Source organism: Heterocephalus glaber, unplaced genomic scaffold (genome assembly GCF_053883595.1).
Source record: "Heterocephalus glaber isolate CG9 unplaced genomic scaffold, H.glaber_assembly_v1.0 deba00001479, whole genome shotgun sequence".
Taxonomy (NCBI): domain Eukaryota; kingdom Metazoa; phylum Chordata; class Mammalia; order Rodentia; family Bathyergidae; genus Heterocephalus; species Heterocephalus glaber.
The window spans coordinates 6067173-6087532 of record NW_028258316.1 but is presented as its reverse complement, the minus strand read 5'-3'; the positions used below and the strand labels follow the sequence as shown (position 1 = coordinate 6087532).

General features: G+C 52.0%; 1 protein-coding gene across 2 annotated transcripts in view; it reads left to right on the top strand.

Moving 5' to 3' along the window:
• The window catches only part of Nup188 (nucleoporin 188), a 45739-nt gene extending 26063 nt beyond the window's left edge, over window positions 1-19676 (top strand). Inside the window, exons 16-44 of one of the 2 annotated variants that reach the window (XM_087182707.1) lie at window positions 1172-1324; window positions 1436-1562; window positions 1807-1894; window positions 1986-2062; window positions 3133-3247; window positions 4793-4913; window positions 5039-5105; window positions 5893-6021; window positions 6446-6585; window positions 8179-8285; window positions 9227-9433; window positions 9529-9698; window positions 10669-10738; window positions 11118-11185; window positions 11598-11793; window positions 13459-13536; window positions 13691-13812; window positions 13990-14135; window positions 14629-14810; window positions 15588-15788; window positions 15906-15998; window positions 16791-16949; window positions 17168-17305; window positions 17891-17965; window positions 18048-18290; window positions 18410-18541; window positions 18780-18853; window positions 18972-19101; window positions 19220-19676. In XM_087182707.1, the coding sequence (XP_087038833.1) occupies window positions 1172-1324; window positions 1436-1562; window positions 1807-1894; window positions 1986-2062; window positions 3133-3247; window positions 4793-4913; window positions 5039-5105; window positions 5893-6021; window positions 6446-6585; window positions 8179-8285; window positions 9227-9433; window positions 9529-9698; window positions 10669-10738; window positions 11118-11185; window positions 11598-11793; window positions 13459-13536; window positions 13691-13812; window positions 13990-14135; window positions 14629-14810; window positions 15588-15788; window positions 15906-15998; window positions 16791-16949; window positions 17168-17305; window positions 17891-17965; window positions 18048-18290; window positions 18410-18541; window positions 18780-18853; window positions 18972-19101; window positions 19220-19396 (3785 nt within the window). In that variant the 3' untranslated portion in view covers window positions 19397-19676. The remainder of the gene's footprint in view (window positions 1-1171; window positions 1325-1435; window positions 1563-1806; window positions 1895-1985; window positions 2063-3132; window positions 3248-4792; window positions 4914-5038; window positions 5106-5892; window positions 6022-6445; window positions 6586-8178; window positions 8286-9226; window positions 9434-9528; window positions 9699-10668; window positions 10739-11117; window positions 11186-11597; window positions 11794-13458; window positions 13537-13690; window positions 13813-13989; window positions 14136-14628; window positions 14811-15587; window positions 15789-15905; window positions 15999-16790; window positions 16950-17167; window positions 17306-17890; window positions 17966-18047; window positions 18291-18409; window positions 18542-18779; window positions 18854-18971; window positions 19102-19219) is intronic. The other variant, XM_087182706.1, reaches the window with a different exon arrangement.
• Window positions 19677-20360: the final 684 nt, after the last annotated feature.

Below are 20360 nucleotides of genomic sequence, written 5' to 3'. Positions count from 1 at the left end.
CCCTCCTTCTCTACCTCCCATTCTCCCTCCTTTTCTTTGTTGTTGTTATTGTTGTTTTTTTGAGGCAGGGTCTTGCTGTGTAATTGAGGCTGGCCTTGAACTCACTGTGTATTCCTGGCCGGCCTCAAACTCATGGCGATTCTCCTGCTTCATCATCCCGAGTGCTGGGATTACACGCTTGTGCCACCATGCCCAGCTCTCCCTCCTTTTTTTCTCTCCCCCACCCCTCCTCTTTTGAGGTGCTGGGGATTGAACCCAGTGCCTTGCACATGCTAGGTAAGCACTCTACTGCTGAGCTACAGCCACAGTCCCTGACTCATTCTTTTTAATGAATATGTATTGATCTTTGATGTTTCATAATTTTAAATCTCCTTAAGAATGTATAGACTACCGGGGTTTTGTCAAAACAAGTAATACTGCATAGGATACATATGCTCTTATGTACTGGTGATTTTATTTTATTTATTTATTTATTTATTTATTTAGGTACTGGGGATTGAACTCGGGTCCTTGCGCTTGTGAGGCAGGCGCCAGAACCACTGAGCTAAATCTCCAGGCCACTGGTGCTTTTATTTTAGTCGACAGAATCCCCTAAGTAGAATTGTTAGATTTAAAGGGTATGTATAAATAAAGAGTTAGAAAAGATATCCATCAACAGCTGACTGAATAAACAAAATGTATTTTGTTTATAACACACAACACACTGGAATATTATTCTGCCTTAAAGAAACAGAAAGGAAATTCTAATTGAGGGTATGGCTCAGGGGTAAAATATTACCTAGCATGCATGAGAGCCTGGGTTTGATCCCCTACGCTGCAAAACAAAACAAAGGAAAAAAATAAGAAATCCTCTGGAGCTCCGGTCTGCAGTGCAAAGGCACAGCCTATGGCTGTGACTGCGTCACCCTGGCGTGCCAGCGTCCCGGCACCACCGCCCATGGAGGTCTTCCTAGTTGTGGGAATGGAGGCCATTGTGCACACAGCTGATTGACACACGTGGAGAGACTGCCTTCCCCAGATGGCTGGAGAGCTTTTAACCTTTGTGTAATGAGAGACACTGCTAAGAACAGTGCCTGCATCTCTATGCATATAAATATCGTTGTCTGATGGAGGAGTTGCCTCTTGCTGTGTGTTTTAGGTATTAGAGTGACTTTTCTCCCTCTGCCCTTAGGGGGTCAGACCAACCTCCGCATCCCTCAGGGTACGGTGGGTCAAGTGATGCCCGATGAGAGGGCTTACCTGGTGCGCTGGGAGTACTCCTACAGCAGCTGGGCTCTCTTCACCTGCGAGATTGAGATGCTGCTGCATGTGGTGTCCACAGCAGGTGAGGTGTGGGAGGTAGAAGTGGCCGCAGGGCAGATAGAGTCCAGAACCAGCAGGGTCCAAATGAGACCTTCTGAGTTGTTTGGCCCAAGGTCACAGCCCTCTCCCGCAGATGTGATTCAACACTGCCAGCGAGTCAAGCCCATCATTGACCTGGTCCACAAGGTCATCAGCACAGACCTGTCCATAGCAGACTGCCTACTGCCCATCACATCCCGCATCTACATGCTGCTGCAGCGGTGAGTCCTCTGCCAGCCCACGGCCCTTGGCAGAGCTCCCAGCAATCAAGCTTGGTTTCCAGGAACCCACCAGGCATCCTCTGTGCCCTTCCACATTTCTGTGTAGGAACCTTTAGGACATCTGGCCCTTGCTCAGGATTTTTCTGTTTTTAGATACCTGCTAACATGAGGCCTTTAGGAAGAGAGATCTAGAAGTGATCGTGTCATTTATTTTATTAAGTGGAGTGCACTGTTTCTCAATCAGATTGACGACGGTCATCTCGCCCCCTGTGGATGTCATTGCTTCTTGTGTCAACTGCTTGACTGTCTTGGCTGCCCGGAATCCAGCGAAGGTGAGTGCCAGGTCTTCCCAGCAGCTAAGGAATCCACACTTGGGGTATACCTGGTGAGGTGTGGACGCTTACCTCCTCTTTCCCTCCGCAGGTCTGGACAGATCTTCGTCACACAGGGTTTTTGCCATTTGTGGCACATCCTGTCTCGAGCCTGAGTCAGATGATTAGGTGAGCCAGGCCCTGGGCAGATTGGCCTTAGCCCTAGTGCTGACTGTTCTAGGCCTAGTCAAGCTACATTCGTTTTATAGTAGCCTGGCTTGGTTTTATGGAAGCTGTCTCCCCATGTGCTTGATGTGCTTCTTGGCCATTCAACTCTTGGACCCCTAGGGGAGTGAAGGAGATGTGGGGATTTGGGTGCAGCGCTGCTCTCCTCTGTCAGAGCACCCCACAAGTGGCTCACAGTTTTTAAATCCTGAGAGCAAGAGATTTCTCATCCAGCTGTGGCTGCTTGACTACATGAGGTACATAGGAGTTCACTTTGCAGCCAAGAGAATCCAGATGTGTCTGCATCCAGGCTCTTGACTTCCTCTGTGCGTGTGTGTGTGTGTGTGTGTGTGTGTGTGTGTGTGTGTGTGTGTGTGTGTGTGTGGTGTTGAGGAACAAACCCAGGACCTTTCACACAAGCTAGGTCAGCACAGTATTTACGCTCAGCTACACCCACAGTCCTGATGTCCCATTCTGATTTTTGTTTTATTTTTAATGGCACTGGGCATTGAACCCAGGGCCTTCACACTGAGTTATATCCCAACTTTTTTTTGAGACAATCTCTCTAGGTTGTCTAAGCAGGGCTCAGACTTGGAATTTTCCTGCCTCGGCCTCCCAGAGTGCTGGAAATACAAGGATGTGCCACCACTCCCACCTCCAACACCCCATTCTTAAGCACAGTCCCACCACTTTTTCCTCATTGCTTGGATATTGTAGCTTGCCCAGTAGACCAGTTGGTGGTACACAGGCCCCATCTTAGGACCTCAGCAGTCTCACCTTGCTCTCTTGCTTGGAAGACAAATGTTTTCCTGATGCCCATTCGATTTCTCATTTTAACCCCCTTGAAGTTGTAAATCAATAAAACATTTAATGTTTACCCTGGGTATGACATTGCCTGGATTTGATTATTTCCCCTGCAGAGCTTTTGTATTTGATGCCTGAGCCATCTAGATAACAGCAAAAATGCTCTGTAAATGCTCTTGAAAGGTTGAAATTTCCCCATCATCTTCCCCTGTGCCTCTGTCTTTTCCCAGCGCGGAGGGGATGAACGCTGGCGGCTACGGAAACCTTCTGATGAACAGCGAGCAGCCTCAGGGCGAGTACAGGGTCACGGTCGCCTTCCTGCGCCTGATCACCACCCTCGTCAAGGTACAGTGTGATCAGAAGGGTTTCCAGCCCCGCTGCTGTCCTGCTCTGTAGACAGAGCAGTTGTCCTCAACATTCTGTGTCTCAAGGGCCTAGCCTGTGCTGGTGTGTCCCGTAGACGGTGCCTAATTGTGTGGGTTTATTTAATACTCGGCTTGTGGGGTGGAACCAGGAGCTGTGTGAGCGACACAGTGCCTGTTGAGCTGTTGTGCCTGTACCTGGGGGACCACACATTTTACATCATGTCCCAGCCTGCACCTGTGTGCATGAGGACTCCAGAAGCACAGCACTCGCTGTGTCTGCCACATAAGAGGGACTCCAACATTTCCTACTACTCATTTCTTGCCTTTTTTGAAGTGAGTTATAAGTATCAGCTGATCTCATAATCAATTAATGGATCACAATTCAGTGTGAAAAATACTGGTATGTAGTTTAGAGCAAGGATTTTAGAGTCAAGTTTGGTTTGCATTTCAGTTGGTCACTTCATGTGCAGCTGTGTGACCTTGGGCAAGGGCAGAGTTTCTCGGAACCTCTGTGAAATAGGAATGGTATGCAGGCTCTGCCTCACTGGGTTGAGAAAGTCGTACATGAGGAGCGTGTAGCATACCTCTGCCTCCAGACATCCATGAATGCTTAAAAAGACAGAAGCAGGGCCAGGAATTTAGCTCAGTGGTTCCGCCGCCTGCCTGGCAAGCTCAAGGACCTGAGTTTGATCCCTGGTTGCCCCCCCACCCCAAAAAAGACAGAAGCAATGGAATGTAGATAAGGATGTCTCTATATTAGTAAGGAGCCCCCAGTTTTAACTTCAGGAGACTAAATTTCACAATACTATCAAGGCAAAAAATTTTGGATCTCAGATCTCCTTTGTGCTGTGCTGGAGATGGGGCTGAGGTGATCTTGCTAGTAGTGACACTACCATTTTTCATCAACAGTCCTAGATCCTTTATGTAGAAGTCCTCCCTTCTGACCAGCTTTAGCCTTTAGCCTTTTACCCTCTCCTCCTTGCAGGTGCCTTTTGTAATCCTGTCACCCTGTCTTTTTATTTATTTTATTTTATTTTATTTTATTTTTTTGGTACTGGGGATTGAACTCAGGACCTTGCACTTGCAAGGCAGGCACTGGAACCACTGAGCTCAATCCCTGGCTCCCACCTTGTCTTTTTAATCGCTTTTGATTTCTAAAGAAATTCACATGGGCTCAGTTGAAGTCAGGAGTTCGTGTGTGCGTGTGTGTGTGTGTGTGTGTGTGTGTGTGTGTGTGTGTGTGTCTGTGTGTGTGTCTGTGTGTGTGTTGAAGTTGGGAATTTTATTTATTTTTTTGCCATCAGGCATTGAATTCGGGACCTCATGCTTGCCAGGCAGGTGCTGTGCCTCTGAGCTACCTCCCCGGCCCTTGAAGTTGGGAGTTGTGATATGTCTGTTTTGTACTGATGATGTCCAGGGTTTGCCTAGGTTCTCTTTGAACCTGTCAGTGCTTCTGAAGTTAAATCTTGAGTAAATGAATGCCCTTTTGTACGTGGCACAGGCCTCATAGCATGGTCTCCTATAGGGACAGCTAGGTAGTACCCAGAGCCAAGGCCTGGTGCCCTGTGTGATGTTCGTCCTGAAGGAGATGCTTCCCAGCTACCACAGGTGGCGCTACAACTTCCACGGTGTTCGGGAGCAGATCGGTAAGGACAGCGCGGGCAGGGAGGGATGGGGATTACTAGCCCCCCACACATTGCTTTCTCCCCCTATCTTGGGATGAGGCCGTCACACAAGGCCGAGTTGTTGCTGTGTCTCTTCTGGAGTCCAGGTTGCCTGATCCTGGAGCTGATTCATGCGATACTGAACCTGTGCCAGGAGACAGAGCTGCACAGCAGGTAACGAGGGGCGGTTGCCAGAGCTCGGACCTCACTGGGGAGCCAGCTTTGGTTATGCAGAGCTGTTTCATTTCTTCCAGAGAGCTTGCCTTGGTCGAACCCAAAATTCTTTAATGTTGAGGTTGTGATTTCCTTTCTGCTGGCCTGATTATCATTTCTCCCTGTGGGGTGAGAAGAGCAGATGAAATGCCAGTGAGATGCTGTGGTTTTTTGGTACATGGAAATATATACACTTAGTCATTTTTATGATCTTTATAAAAATCATTAGAAATACTCATTGAGTACAAAATGACCTTCATAAATCTGCTTCCCACATGTGGCTCATTAACAAGTTGTGTCTTCTAGGTTTCTTTCCCCTGCTTGTACGGCCTACTCTGTAGCTTTCCATGACACTACATATAGATCTGTCTTGTTTTTTTTTTTTTGGTACCGGGGATCGAACTCAGTCCTTGCGCTTGCCCAGCAGGCGGCGAAACCACTGAGCTAAATCCCCGGCCCTAGATCTGTCTTGTTTTAATGGTTCCATGCATTCCATGTATGGTTCAGTCAGGATTCATTTCCATGAAAATGTCCATTAATGAATGGGTTTCTAGATCGCCTCCCAGGGAGACCCTTAGGATCATTTCTGTTTTAGGAAAGTGAGCAGAGTGCTTTCATTCTGCAGAATACTGATGTGTATCACAAGTGTTGGTTTGGTTTTGTTCCCCTGGCCCAGCTGCATAACACCTTTCCCTTCCAGGAGTAAACTTGGCAGCACCTCATAACTGAGAGCTCTCCTGTCTTCCAGTCACACCCCAAGCCTACAGTCTCTCTGCATCTGCAGTCTGGCATACACGGAAGCGGGACAGACAGTTACCAACATCATGGGCATTGGCGTGGACAACATCGACATGGTGATGGCCGCCCAGCCCCGAAGGTGAGACTCCCTCTCCACCTTCCCCTGCTGTCTTTCTTGTGCCTGCTTCTACGGAACCCCATTTACATTAACTTGCAATAGCTTTTTTTTTTTTTTTTGGTACTGGGGATCAAACTTGGGATCTTGTGCTTGCGAGGCAGGCGCCAGAACCACTGAGCTAAATCCCTGGCCTACTTGCAATAGCTTTTAAAGACAACCTTGTTCTTCCCAGTACGTAGCCTATATATAAGTGAGTAGCTGCTGTGTAGACAGGCCCATAGCATGAGGACTTGACTCCTTTTCCTCTCTCCTAGTTGGAACTGGGGCCTCTCACAGAAATTGCTGAGCTCCAGGATTATTGTTGGAACCTAGTTCAGGAGAGCATGTATGTGATATGTGAAGTCATGTTGTCTGAATCAACTTTGGTTTCTGTTTGGCACCCTAGTGATGGCTTAGAGGGCCAGGGCCAGGGCCAGCTACTGATCAAGACTGTGAAATTGGCATTCTCCGTCACGAACAATGTCATCCGGCTGAAACCGCTTTCTAATGTGGTGTCCCCCCTGGAACATGCTCTCACCCAACACGGTATGTATTTCTCTTCAGGCAGCAACATTATTGCCCATAAACCCATATTTTAAGCTATGATTTTTTTTTTGGGCGGGGGGGTACTGGGGATTGAACTCAGGTCCTTAGCTTTCGAGGCAGGCGGTGGAACCACTGAGCTAAATCCCCGGCCCCTTAAGCTATGATTTTGAGTATCAACCTTTTTTTGTTTTTTTTTTTTAAGTGAACTCCTAAAGGAAATTTGGAAATGATGCTAGCTCCTTTCCTGGACTTGAAACATGGGTCCTGATCATACTTTCCTTGTGCTTCCTGTTGATGACAAAACCAGCTAAGGGTGCAGGCTCAGAGTCACACTTGCTTGGTTCAAATTTAGGCTCCAGCCAGCTATGTGACCTTGGGCATATTATTAAAAACTCTCAGCTGGGGGTAGTGATACACATCTGTAATCCAAGCACTCCGGGAAGCTGAGGCAGGAGAATTGAAAGTTTAGGCCCATCCTGACCAACATAGCAAGACCTTGTCTCAAAGGTGGTTGTGGGGAGGCATATCTCAGAATGTGGGTTCAATCCACATTCATACCACATATACACGTACATACGTAATTGTCTCATATTTCTTTCTAAAATAGGGATATTAGTATTTACTTTATAAGAACATAATGAAGAGTAAGTAAATAGCTACATATCTTTTAAATTCTGGCTCTTTTTAACTCTGTGATTCTAGTTATTTAATTTTTTTGTGGCCTAGTCTCCTCATTTTTCAATATGTATTTTAATTATGTTTAAAGCTTTCTATAGCCATATAATTTGGAGGCTTTAGGGCCGGGGACTTAGCTCAGTGATGCCATGCCTTGCCTCACAAACACCAAGTCCTGAGTTCAATCCCTGGTATCAAAAAAATAAAAGGGCCAGGGATTTAGCTCAGTGGTTCCATGCAAGGTCCTGAGTTTGAGCACTGGTACCAAAAAAAATAAAATAAAGTTAAAGATAAAAAATAAGAATTTGGGGGCTTTACAGTTTTCTTGCATTGTAGTGCAATGCCTTTTTTCTGACCTGTTTGTTAAAACTACCTGTTTTCAACCAGTCTTGGTGACATAAGCCTGTAATCCCAACTACATGAGAGGCTGAGGCAGGAAGATCAAGGGTACAAGGCAATTTATCTCTTTTTGGTACCGGGAATCAAACTCAGGACCTTGTACTTGCAAGGCAGGATATGACACCACTGAGCTAAATCCCTGGGCCTCACAAGGCAATTTAGTGAGACCCTGTCACAAAATTTTATTTATTTATTTATTTATTAGACAGGGTCTTACTGTGTAGTTCAGGCTGGCCTTGAACTCACTGTGTAGCCAAGGCTATCCTTGAACTCATGGTGATCCTCCTGCCTCAGCCTCCCCAGTGCTGGGATTACAGGTGTGCACCACCACACCTGGCTAAAACAATTTTCTTCAAAATATTATCTTTCCCATCACTGAATTGGATCAAACTATTTACTTATCTCTTTGCTCCTGAAAAAGAGAACAAAAGCTTGAGTCTAGAGCCCCCCAGTTATGAGTCTTTTGGAGCATCAGCCTGGTCCAGGGCTGGTGTCTGACTGTTTTCTATGCTTTTTCAGGTCCCCATGGGAACAACCTCATTGCTGTTCTAGCCAAGTACATCTACCATAAGCATGACCCTGCTTTGCCACGTCTTGCCATTCAGCTGCTGAAACGCCTGGCCACGGTAGGATCCGCTTATCCAACTGGGCCCCAAAACAAGGAATCTTTTTGCTTCAGACCTGTCTTATTCTCTCCCAAGAGAAGCAGATGGTTAACTTGGACTTGAAGGAACATAGCCATAGACGTACCCACACGCACACAAATGTGTTCATATGGTGGCATTTTCCTGATTTCAAGAGATATCCATGCTCATTGTAAAATATTTAATGTTACAGACAAATATAGCATAGAAAGTGAAGGTGCTAGCCAGTCCTGGTGGTACACGCCTGTAATCCCAGCTACTGTGGAAGCTGAGGCAGGAGCATCACAGATTCAAAGACAGCCAGGCACCTTAGTGAGACCTTGTCTCAAAATGCAAAAAAAAAAAAAAGAAGGGAGGGAGTTAAAGTACTTGTAAGCACTTATTCCAAGAACCTCTGTGGGCAGGGCAGGTAGGCTCAGCTACTTGAGCTTTCTTCTTTTCTGTATGTATTAAAGGTGTTTGCATTTGTTCTTTACCAAACTAGAATTCCACTGTCCATGCTGAGGAGTGACCAGCACGCTACAGTTTGTACTCCTAATGCCAAGTTTTACGGCCTTGCACAATGGCTCTGTGGTTTTTTTGTTTTGTTTTTTTGGGTACTGGGGATCAAACTCGGGACCTTGCACTTGCGAGGCAGGAGATGGAACTGCTAAGCTAATTCCCCGGCCCCATGGCTTTGTGTTTTTTAATCTTTGCTAATCTAATAGGCAAAATTTTTTTTCACTTTATATGTATTTAACCAAGAAAGGGATTGAGCAGCTTTTTATATTTACTGGGTCTCCTGTAAGCTTTGGGCCTCACCTCAGACTTTTATGTCCAATGCTTCTCTTTGTCATTTTCTGGAGATCCCTAGTGGCCTTTGGCAGGAGCCGGTGGAGAGTGTGGCACGCAGAGCCCTGAGCCTGTATCTTGGTCTTGCACAGGTGGCCCCCATGTCGGTGTATGCGTGCCTGGGCAGCGATGCGGCTGCCATCCGTGATGCCTTCCTGACCCGCCTGCAGAGCAAGATCGAGGACATGCGCATCAAAGTCATGATTCTGGAGTTCCTCACTGTCGCGGTGGAAACCCAGCCAGGTCTCATTGAGCTCTTCCTGAATCTGGAGGTGAAGGATGGCAGCAATGGCGCCAAGGTGAGCCTGCACTCAGAGGAGCTGAGCCCCACTGCCTGGACGGTGGGCCTCCCTGGGTGGCTGTGGATTCAACTCCAACCGGGGCCTTCTTGCAGGAGTTCAGCCTTGGGGAGTGGAGCTGTCTCCATGCTGTGCTAGAGCTGATCGAATCCCAGGAGCCAGATCAGTACTGGTGCCCACCCTTGCTGCATCGTGCAGCCATTGCTTTTCTGCACGCTCTGTGGCAAGACCGGCGAGACAGTGCCATGCTGGTTCTCAGAACCAAGTAAGCCTACCCCTGGGAGTCTCATCGTCTTTGTCTTTAAAATGGAAGTACCAGGGCCGGGGATGTAGCTCAGTGGTGCAGCACCTGCCTGGCAAACACAAGGTCCTGAATTCAATTCCTGGTACTGGAAAAAAAAAAAGCAGAAGTACCAAGAGTTCCTGCCCCAGAGGCTTGTGACTTGTTTACTGGGAACATACATAAAAAGTGCTCTGTGCATGACTCAGTACAGAAGTCTTGCACTTTTTTTTATTTTGGGTATCGGGGATCGAACTGGGGTCCTTGTGCTTGCGAGGCAGGCGGTGGAACCACTGAGCTAAATCCCTGGCTCCCCCTTGCACGTTTTAATAGTGTACAGCCACAGGCAGGTGTCATCTTTAAGGTTCAGTTACTTTCAGGTTTCTGCCTTCTGTTAACCCCTCGAAACCCATTGTCCTTCAGAAATAGAATTAAGTAAGGGTGGCTTGCTCAAGCCATGGGACAGAGTGAAACACCCTGTTCTCTTGGACCGTGTGGCACAAAGAGAAGGAATGTTTAAAAAGCTCAGTGTGGGAGCCTGCTATCTTTTTCAATCTGCATTCTCTTCTTTGGGAAGTAGACAGTGGATGAATCATTAAGAGTTTTTCATTACCTGAGCACAATAGTGCACACCTGGCTGAGGCTGGAGATTTGCAAGTTCAAGTCCTGCCTAGATGATTTAGTGAGATCCTGTCTCAGAATAAAAAATAATAAAAGAGGGCCGGGGATTTAGCTCAGTGGTGTTGCACCTGCCTCTCAAGCACAAGGTCCTGAGTTTGATCTCTGGTACGAAAAAAATAAAATAGGCTTGGGATGTAGCTCAGTGTTAGAGTGCCCCTGGATGTGATTCCCAGCACAGAAAGAAAAAAAAAAATAACCACAAAGAGATTCTAGAGAGAGGAGAAAAGGATTATGGGAGAGGAAAAATATGATTTCCTCTGTGTTGTCATTCTAGACCCAAGTTTTGGGAGAATTTAACCAGTCCGCTGTTTGGAACCCTTTCTCCTCCCTCAGAGACGTCCGAGGTGAGCTGCACAGAGGGTGGGACTGTGGCTGCAAGGCCCTAGGAGGAAAGCCTGGGCTGTGAGGTGGAAGTGGAGAAAATGACACCTTGCCCAGTTAGGCCACAGAACAGTCTCTTCACCAGACATCTCCCGATCTGACATCTGGCTTTGGGAGGGAAGGGGCTTGTCCTGCTCTGGGAGGGTGGCTCTGTGGTCTACTCCAGGGCTTGCAGGCATCATGGACCTGGTGCTCCTGCTCCTGCATGCCTGTGCTCGTTCACTTTCTGTGGGGAACCTACGGCTCATTCTCTGAGTGTTGGCCGCTGCTCTCTCTGTCAGGGGCCATCGGGGAAGAGATTACTCGGAGTGACTGATGTCTGCTCTGCTCTCCCCTCTGCAGCCCAGCATCCTGGAGACCTGTGCCCTCGTCATGAAGATCATTTGCCTGGAGATACACTATGTAGTTAAGTGAGTCATCGCCCCGAGGAGATTTGAGCTAACATTCTGGGGAGGGAGGTATAGCCCACCATGGGGTGCTGACTTATGCGCCAAGGCAGAGAGAGCTGGTGTGGAATCATTATGGAGGCCAGATTGCTGTGTCCCTGGCCAGACCATTGATGGTGTTTATGATTGTCAGAAAAAGTTGCTGGGAAGCTAACTCCCTGCAACTGGAATTTTATGGGGGAGGAATCCTGGAGGGACCTCAGCCTAACTCAATATGTTGAGCGAGAGGTTTGAGCCACACCTCGGAGGTGACCTGGAGCTGCCTGCCCTAAGCCCATGTGAGGTGGTTTTCTCTGCCTCAGCAAGCGTCTGTGCCCATCACTTCCCCCTGGCTCACAGAACCTAACTGTGGGGTTGTGTTTTCTTGACACTATAGGGGTTCATTAGACCAGTCATTAAAAGACACACTCAAGAAATTTTCTAGCGAGAAGTGCTTCGCCTACTGGTCAGGCTACGTCAAGTCCCTAGCCTTGCACATGGCAGAGACAGAGGGCAGCAGCTGCACATCCCTGGCAGAGTATCAAATGCTGGTCTCCGCCTGGAGGATGCTTCTCATCATTGCCACCAACCATGTAAGGGCCACCTCGGCGAATTTTCACTTGGGTACTTAACAGTGATGTGTTGAAGTCCTAGCAGATGTCACCCCTTGGGAATTTGTCCCTGAGAGCCAGGATGTAGCCAATCCAGGCCAAGAGATTGGGGTTCACAGGGTGGTTAAGGGTGATGGAGAGAAGTAGTTCAAAACCTTTAGCCAGACCCTGTGGTGCTTGCCTGTGATTCCTGTTCCTCAGAAGGCTAAGTAGGAGGACTGCAAGTTTGAGGCCAGCCTAGGCCACTTGGTGAGATCCTGTCTCAAAATGAAAAATAAAAAAGGGCTGGGAATATAGCTCTGTGGTAGAGTGCTTGCCCAACATGTGCCTGGCCCTGGATTAGTTCCCAGTACTGAAGAAAATCCCTTCAGACATTTCTGAAGGCTTTCTCTGGCTCCTTTGGGCCTGGCCTGGTCTGTGCTGTCCCCTCCTCATGTGCCTGGTCTGCAGATGCCTCACCACCCCTAAGCCGTGTGCCTGGGCATGCTGTGTGAGTGATCCGTGACTGTCCAAAGGGAGCAGACGCAGCTGCAACTGCAGCGGCCCCTTGGTTAGAGCCAGAACTGCATTTCCCCATCTCAAGTAAGAGCTCCAGCCAGTGTCTGCCCTTGTGTCTAGTGAGGCCTGGCTCTACGGCTGACATCTAGGGAGCCTGTAGCAAGCTTGGCATGCTCTGTGCATATGGTGTTGGGTTGTTCTTTCCCTCAGGAGTCCAGCTTGATAGCCTGACTTCATTAGCAGCATGAGCTTGGTTGGTGCCTCCTTGTCCAAACCTCTTTTTGATCTCTGTACCTGTTCCCCAGCCAAACTGCTCCTTGTTCCAGGAGGTCTGAAATGCCAGACACTCCGAAAGGTTCAGCCACTTCTCGGAGTGATGGTTCCCAAGTCTAATGTCTGTGCCACCTGCCCCTTAGGCCCTCATCAGGCAGCAATTCTGAGTGTTAGCTCTGAAAATCCTGCCATTCTCTGTCCCTCTCTAGGATACCACTCATTCATTCATTCATTCAGTGGCTCTTGATGGGATGCTTGCTGTGTGCCCAGCACTATGCATTGAGCCGTAAGGCACATAAGCTCTTTGATCTCATGGAGAGTAAACCTCAAGGGGGGTAAAATCAAAACAAGTTCACAATGAAAAGCAGAGCTTCAGATTGGTAATTTGCTGTGAAGGACATGATCTCGCTCCTGTGGGGGTGAACACATGATACAGGATTAGTCTGGCCCTCTGAGGAGGCTATGCCTCAGCTGAGACCCAGTGTGTGGGGTGTCCAGGTGTAGACCTGTAGGGGGAAATCTAGGCACATGGACTTGCAGGTGCCGAGCCTGGAATGGAAAGGAGCATGTTCAGGGGAGGGAGGAGAGGAGGGCTGGACCCCAGTGAGCCTGGCAGTGGTGAGGCCAGATCCGTGGGCCTACAGGCTGTGGGAGAGGGCAGTTGGTGTGTCCCCGCCACTAGAAGGCTTGGAAGGACAGTCCCGGAGAGCAGGCAAAACTGGGCTTGATTCTGACCGAAAGACAGCAGGACCCCCAAGCCCTGTTCTAATCAGGAAGACAGTGGCTTATCAGTGACTGACTGACCGAGGATTCCACGTTTCTCAGCTTTATCAGTCTGGAGATTGTCCCCACTGAAACCTTCCTGTTCCTACACAGGCAGACATCATGCACTTGAGCGATTCTTCAGTGCGGCACCAGCTCTTCCTGGACGTCCTTGACAGCACCAAAGCATTAGTAAGTATGTCTGGGAGAGTCCTTTCCTCCCCAGCTCACTTACGGCCTGAGGCTGCACAGGTCACATCCAAGGGCTTGGGTTGGCTTTGGGGGGCCTGAGGCTGTGGGGAGTAAGCCGAGGCCTGCTGCCTCCTCAGACCTCACGCACTTGCAGGAATCAGCCTCCTCACTCCTCTGCTGTGTCCCCCAGCTCCTTGTTCCAGCCTCGGTGAACTGCCTCCGCCTGGGCTCCATGATGTGCACTCTGCTGCTCATCCTTCTCCGCCAGTGGAAGGGGTGAGTGCTGCCCAGGCCCAGCCTCCAGTCCTCCTGCAGGGGAAGTTGGTAGGAGTGGGAGAGGGTCAGGTAGCAAAGCATGAGGTGGGGAGCCAAGGCCACCTGCCTGCCTGCAACACCCTGGATGGGGCGGGGCAGTGTTCGGCCCTGGGTGAGGTGCTCTTTCCCCTCATCCAGTGAGTTAGGGGCAGTGGAAGAGATCCTCGGGCCCTTGACGGAGGTCCTGGAGGGGGTGCTACAGGCAGACCAGCAGCTCATGGAGAAGACCAAGGCCAAGGTGTTCTCTGCGTTCATCATGGTGTTGCAGATGAAGGAAATACGAGGTGAGGGGCCAGCCCGGGCGGGTCTTCCTCCCTCACAGGGCCATGTGTTTTTCCTGTGACTTGTTTGACTTTTCAGTCTTGGATTTTTGTTTTTGTTTTTGTTTTTTTGGTACTGGGGATCGAACTCGGTCCTTGTGCTTGCACAGCAGGTGGCGAAACCGCCGAGCTAAATCCCTGGCCCTGTTTTTGAGACAGGGTCTCACTGTGTAGTTCAGGATGGACACTGTGTAGCCCAAGCTGGCCTAGAACTCACTATGATGCCTTGTCTCAGTCTCCTGAGTGTTGGCATTAGAGGCGTGTGTGCCACCACGCCCAGCATCAGTCTTGGAATTCAAGAAACCACCCTTTCCCGCCTCTCTCCTCCCCTCCCCTGAGACAACACTGTCCCTTTTAGCACCCACTGCATCCCCAGCCCCTGTCTGGGAAAGAAGCCTTGGTGCAGTGAGAGGTGCATGCTGAGTGTGACAGGGTCCCTGCCCCATCTGCCCTGCAGTAAGTGACATCCCCCAGTACTCTCAGCTGGTGCTGAACGTCTGTGAGACCCTCCAAGAAGAGGTGATTGCACTCTGTGACCAGACCCGCCACAGTCTCGCATTAGGCAGTGCCCCAGAGGACAAGGACAGCATGGAGACTGACGACTGCTCTCGGCTCCGGCACAAGGACCAGCGTGATGGGGTGAGGGGGCACCTAGGCAGGCCGCTCATCAGGGTCTGTGATTGACGTGCGAATAGTGGAAGTGTTATGCCGAGGAGAGAAAGGACCCACTTGTACTCTGGAAGTGCCCCTGGGTGCTGCATAGAACATCGTTTGCAATGCACCTTGACATGAGTCATCTGGTTGTGACTGGCACTTCACAGATGGAGTGGCATCTGGTATATGGGCAGCATCAGCCTGCTCTGCATGCTGAGCGAGTGCATACTGTTAGTGGAAAGCTATAACCATTTATGCTGGGTGTGATCCAGCCTCTCCTTATCTTGGGTCTTGGTGACTCCTGGCACTGGGGGGAGCTGAGGGTGGAGAGCGGTGTGGGAGGCCGTGGGTGCAGTGGCACAGTGAGAGGTACGGACGCCATGGCAGACCCAGCTGGCAGAGCTGGGTGGCGTCTGAGTGGGAAGTGGCACTGGCAGGGCTCAGTGGCAGTGTTTGGGCCAGTTTTGGGCATGCTCATGTGAGCAGGTAGACTTGCTGTCCCCTGAGGGGTAGTCACAGGACACCTGTGGCAGTCACCTCGCTCAGAGATCTCAGGTAGATTGACCTGGGTGGCTGTTCCCTTGTTCCTCCTCTTCTCGTGTCTGTATCCTTTCTTTTCTTTTCTTTTCTTTTTTTTTTTTTTGTACTAGGGATTGAACTCGGGTCCTTCCACTTTTGAGTGGCAGGCGGTGGAATCACTGAGCTAAATCCCTGGGCCAGCATCCTTTCTTTTAACCCGTGTCTGCCCTTGGGCCCCAGCAGGTGTGTGTTCTGGGCCTACACCTGGCCAAGGAGCTGTGTGAGGTGGATGAGGACGGGGACTCATGGCTGCAGGTGACCCGCAGGCTTCCCATCCTGCCCACCCTGCTCACCACCCTGGAGGTGAGCCTGCGCATGAAGCAGAACCTGCACTTCACCGAGGCCGCACTGCACCTGCTCCTCACCCTGGCTCGCACCCAGCAGGTAGGAGGCCAGCTAAGACCAGGGCTGCCGCAGGCTTGAGCTGGTGGGCTCTGGTGCTCAAAAGCAGGGGTGCTGACCACGGGAACAGGCTCTATTTCCTCCTGTGTCCTGCCCTAGGGAGCCACAGCAGTAGCTGGTGCCGGCCTCACCCAGAGCATCTGTCTGCCCCTCCTGAGTGTGTACCAGCTCAGCCCCAATGGCACAGGGCAGGTGAGTGCCAGTGTTCACCAGCTGCAGGCCCGGGGGGACGTGCCTGCCCCACCTCACTGTGCTGTGCTTGAGGTCGCTGTCCTCTCCACGGCTTGTGCAGCTCACTGAGGGTGCAGAATCCTCCCCAGCCTCTGGGACTCTGTATTGAAAGGCTCCTGAATTCATGCCTAGTGTGCATAAGGCCCTGGAATCCATCCTGAGCACCCCTGCTGCCCCCCAAAAAGCACCGCCTGGTTCTCATATGCCAGCTTTGGAGATGGGGTGAACTTTTCCTGTTACAGGTGTTAGAGGGAACAAACTAGACAGTTACAGGTCCTTCAGGCCCAGGACAGGTGGCCTTGTTTCCACCCTAAGGATGTTGTGTGCATATGATTTCTCCATTCCTGTCCTCCCAGCCTGGACCCAGAGGAGGGAAGTGGGTGGTGTGAGTGCTTGGGGCTCCAGATATGCTGGTTACCTCTAGCTTCACCTTTGTCTCCTCACTTCAAAAGAGTAGCCTTCCCCAGAACCTCTCCCTCGGGACTGTCTCAGATTTGCCATAGAGCCTGGCACGCCCAGTAGGAGGGGGACCCAAGGTTCCGAGCAGAGCAGATCCAAGATGAGTTAGTGGCTGCCAGAATCCGGGACCCAGGATCTTGTCCCTCCGCCTGGTCCCCTCTCCACATCACTGACTTCGTCCCTCTAGGAGTTTGTCCTCCCCCAGCTGCCCGGAAGCCCTACTGTCCCATCAGCTGGCTGCCAGTGGCACCAGGACTGGCACCAGGACTAGAGCTCATCTACTGTTTGTCACAGATGCCCAGCACCTCTCGGAAGGCCCTGGATGCCCCCTCCTGGCCCGGGGTCTACCGCCTGTCCATGTCCTTGATGGAGCGGCTGCTGAAGACGCTGCGCTACAACTTCCTGACTGAGGCTCTGGACTTTGTGGGTGTCCACCAGGAGCGGACCTTGCAGGTAAGGACTGCCCGCCTCAGGGGCCAGGGCCCGAGGCTACTCAGGGCTGAAGGACTTCGGGTGAGGGTGCTGAGGCCCTCATCTCTGAGGTGCTCTGAGGACACTGGCTGACCCTCCCAGGCCACTGCTGTCCTGTCACCTATGTGCGGCCCCAGGACCTCACCTGGTCTGCCTCATCCCTAAGGCATCCATCCTTCCCTGCCATCCCATCCTCCCAGTGTCTCAATGCAGTGAGGACGGTACAGAGCCTGGCTTGCCTGGAGGAGGCCGATCACACTGTGGGCTTCATCCTGCAGCTGTCCCAGTTCCGGAAGGAGTGGCACTTCCACCTGCCTCAGCTCATGTGCGACATCCAGGTGAGGCCTCAGGCAGTGCCTTGGAGGAGATAGAAGCTGGTGGCTGGGGCAGCCTTGGGGACTCCAGGTACCCAGTGAGCTGCAGCCTGTTCCTGAACATGTGCCTTTTGCTGAGGGCACAGCGTTTGGCTCAGGTTGCTCACTGTGTACAGCTTTACTCCTGTGGTGAGGGTGTGGTGAGGGTGGCCTGGTGGGTTAAGAGCCTGGGTTCGGAGCCCTTGGAAACAGGCCTGAGCTGGGAGTCAGCCAGAGGGCTGGCCTGGGCGGGAAGGGCACAGCCTCTCGGGACCAGTGGGCTGCTGCTGTGTGCTGCTGAGTGACTCCTGTCCTCCAGCCTTTGTTCTGTAATGGGGGGCTAGCAATGCCCTTCTTCCTTACTTCAGGCTTTGTATCAGGCCGGGTCTGTTGCCAGGTCCTGGGGAAATGGCCCAGGGCCCAGCCAGCCTGTGCAGTGGCTGTAAGGATGTTAAGCTCCATCATCTGTGGGCGGGAGGAGGTACTGGTGGGGACAGGAACACAGGGGTCCTGGAGAGACCTGTTTGGTTGCCCCAGGAACATCCCCCATCCCTGCTCTGTGTGTCCCAGGTGAACCTGGGCTACCTGTGCCAGGCCTGCACCTCCCTCCTGCACAGCCGCAAGATGCTCCAGCACTATCTGCAGGTACCAGCTCTGCCCTGGGGACTGCCTGGAATGCCTCACTGGGGCTCCTTGGGCTCCTGCTTCATTTCCTGGCTCTCCCCAGAACAAGAACGGGGATGGCCTTCTCTCAGCCGTCACCCCTCGAGCTCAGCGACCACCCACCACCACCACCGCAGCTCCTGCGGTCCCTTCCTCCTCCTCCTCCAAGCAGCCCACTGCTGACACAGCATCTGCCGAGCAGCGAGCCTTGCACATGGTGCAGTGTGGCCTCCTCAAGATCCTCAGCAGGACGCTAGCGGCCCTGCGTCACTTCACCCCGGACGTCTGTCAGATCCTCCTGGACCAGGTACCAGCCCCATGTACTGCCAGGGTCTCTGTAGCTGGCCTTGTCTGTTGTTCTGTGTGGCTCTGGGAAGCTCCTGGGGTAATAGCGGGGTCCCAGAGTGCTCTTTCCTTACCTTGCAGTCGCTGGATCTTGCTGAATACAACTTCCTGTTTGCCCTGAGCTTTACTACTCCCACCTTTGACTCCGAAGTGGCCCCCTCCTTCGGGACCCTCCTGGCCACTGTGAATGTGGCCCTCAACATGCTTGGAGAGGTGAGTCAGGTGCTGTCAGAGGCCCTGTATCCGCCCTGCTCTCCCCTCAGCCTGCCACTTCCCAGCCTCCCCGTCCTGTTCCTGTCCTTCCAGTGAATATGATGGGGACTCACGGGTGCAGAGTCGGCGAGGCAGCTGTTGAGAACTGCCTGGTGCAGGGCCTGCTCAGTAGGAAGATCTCAGTAGCTGAGAGCCCTTGTTCTTGTCTGGTTTTCACTGCCTGGTTCTCTCCTTCCAGCTGGACAAGAAAAAGGAGCCACTCACGCAGGCTGTGGGGCTCAGCTCCCAGGCAGAAGGAACCAGAACGCTGAAGTAAGACCGTGTGGGACTGGATAAGGCCCAGGCAGTTGTGGTCCTCTTTTCCTGGCAGGGCGCTCACCTGCATCTGCCAGCTCCACCCTGAGCGGTGCCCAACCTGCCCTTCCTCCAGGTCCCTCCTGATGTTCACCATGGAAAACTGCTTCTACCTGCTCATCTCCCAGGCTATGCGGTACCTCAGGGACCCGGCCGTGCACCCCCGGGACAAACAGCGGATGAAGCAGGAGCTCAGCTCTGAGCTGGTACGGAGGACTAGGCTGGCAAGGAAAGAGCCCCACAGGGTCCCGCCTGCCAGCCCCTAGGGTTGGCGACAGTGGCCCAGGGGTGCAGGGCCTTAGTAAGCTGCCTCTTCTCTTGTAGAGCACACTGCTGTCCAGTCTGTCACGCTACTTCCGCCGCGGAGCCCCCAGCTCCCCTGCTGCTGGTGTCCTGCCCTCGCCCCAGAGCAAGGCCACTGCTCTCCCCAAAGCCAGCCCCGAGAGCCAGGAGCCCCTGATCCAGCTGGTACAGGCCTTCGTCCGCCACGTGCAGAGATAGGTGCCTGCCCCGGGCAGGGCGCGCTGTGCTCCCAGCAGCTGTCACTCCCAGGTCGCTACCACTCCAGCCACCCGCTGCTGACATTATTTTTGTATTATATCAAGAGGTCCACAGCAGAGGTGGGGAGCGGGGGTCCCCAGGGCGGCTCCTTTCCTTGAGCATTCCCACGGCACTGGCCAGCCAGGGAGGCCGCGGGTTTGGGTGTTTCCGGGATCTCTTGCAGTTTTTTGGTAATACTGCGGTCTATTTATACAAATATTAAAATACTGTTTATACACGAGTGGCATGTACTTTCAGAGCCCAGAAGACCCAGCAGCTCTCAGCCATGGATGAGCCACTTTGGCAGGGGAGGGGAGGGTATACACCAGCGCCCTTCATCCCTCTGCCTAGGGGCAGGCAGAGCCAGTGGACGCTGTTGGGCGTGCCCTCCCTGGCTTGCTGGGTCTTGTTTGTCCAGCTGGCTGTGCCTGGCACTGGGCGCAGCCTTTCTGGGCCGCTCTCCTTTGTATTTTAGCTCAGGTCCTGCCACCCCCTCCAGAAGCCCCAGTTGCAGAGGCAGGCTGGCCAGGTCTTGAGGCTCAGCTTGGCCACTTGCTAACTGTGGCACCTTGAGGAACGAGGTGACATCTCCCCTTCTTTCCTCCTGTAAGGTGTGGGTGCCCTGGTGTGTGCTGGGGTCCAGGCCTTCAACTCCCACTTGGGCGCTGGGCTCCAGTCCCCACACTGGGAAGTCATTCTTAGGAATGTACTGTGCACTTCACACACTGGGGACCATGTTGCCGTGGCAGACAATGCTCGTGGGGAGCGGGAGGCTGGGAACTTTCCCTGCCCTCTACCTTAGTGCTCCAGGAGCAGCTGGCTGGCTGGCAGGGTGCCCCATGCCTACACCACCCCTACCTGGGGAGCAGGGTCACTGCTGTCTGCCTGTCCCCACTTCAGGGCTGTCTGTGCCCAGTCTTGAGAT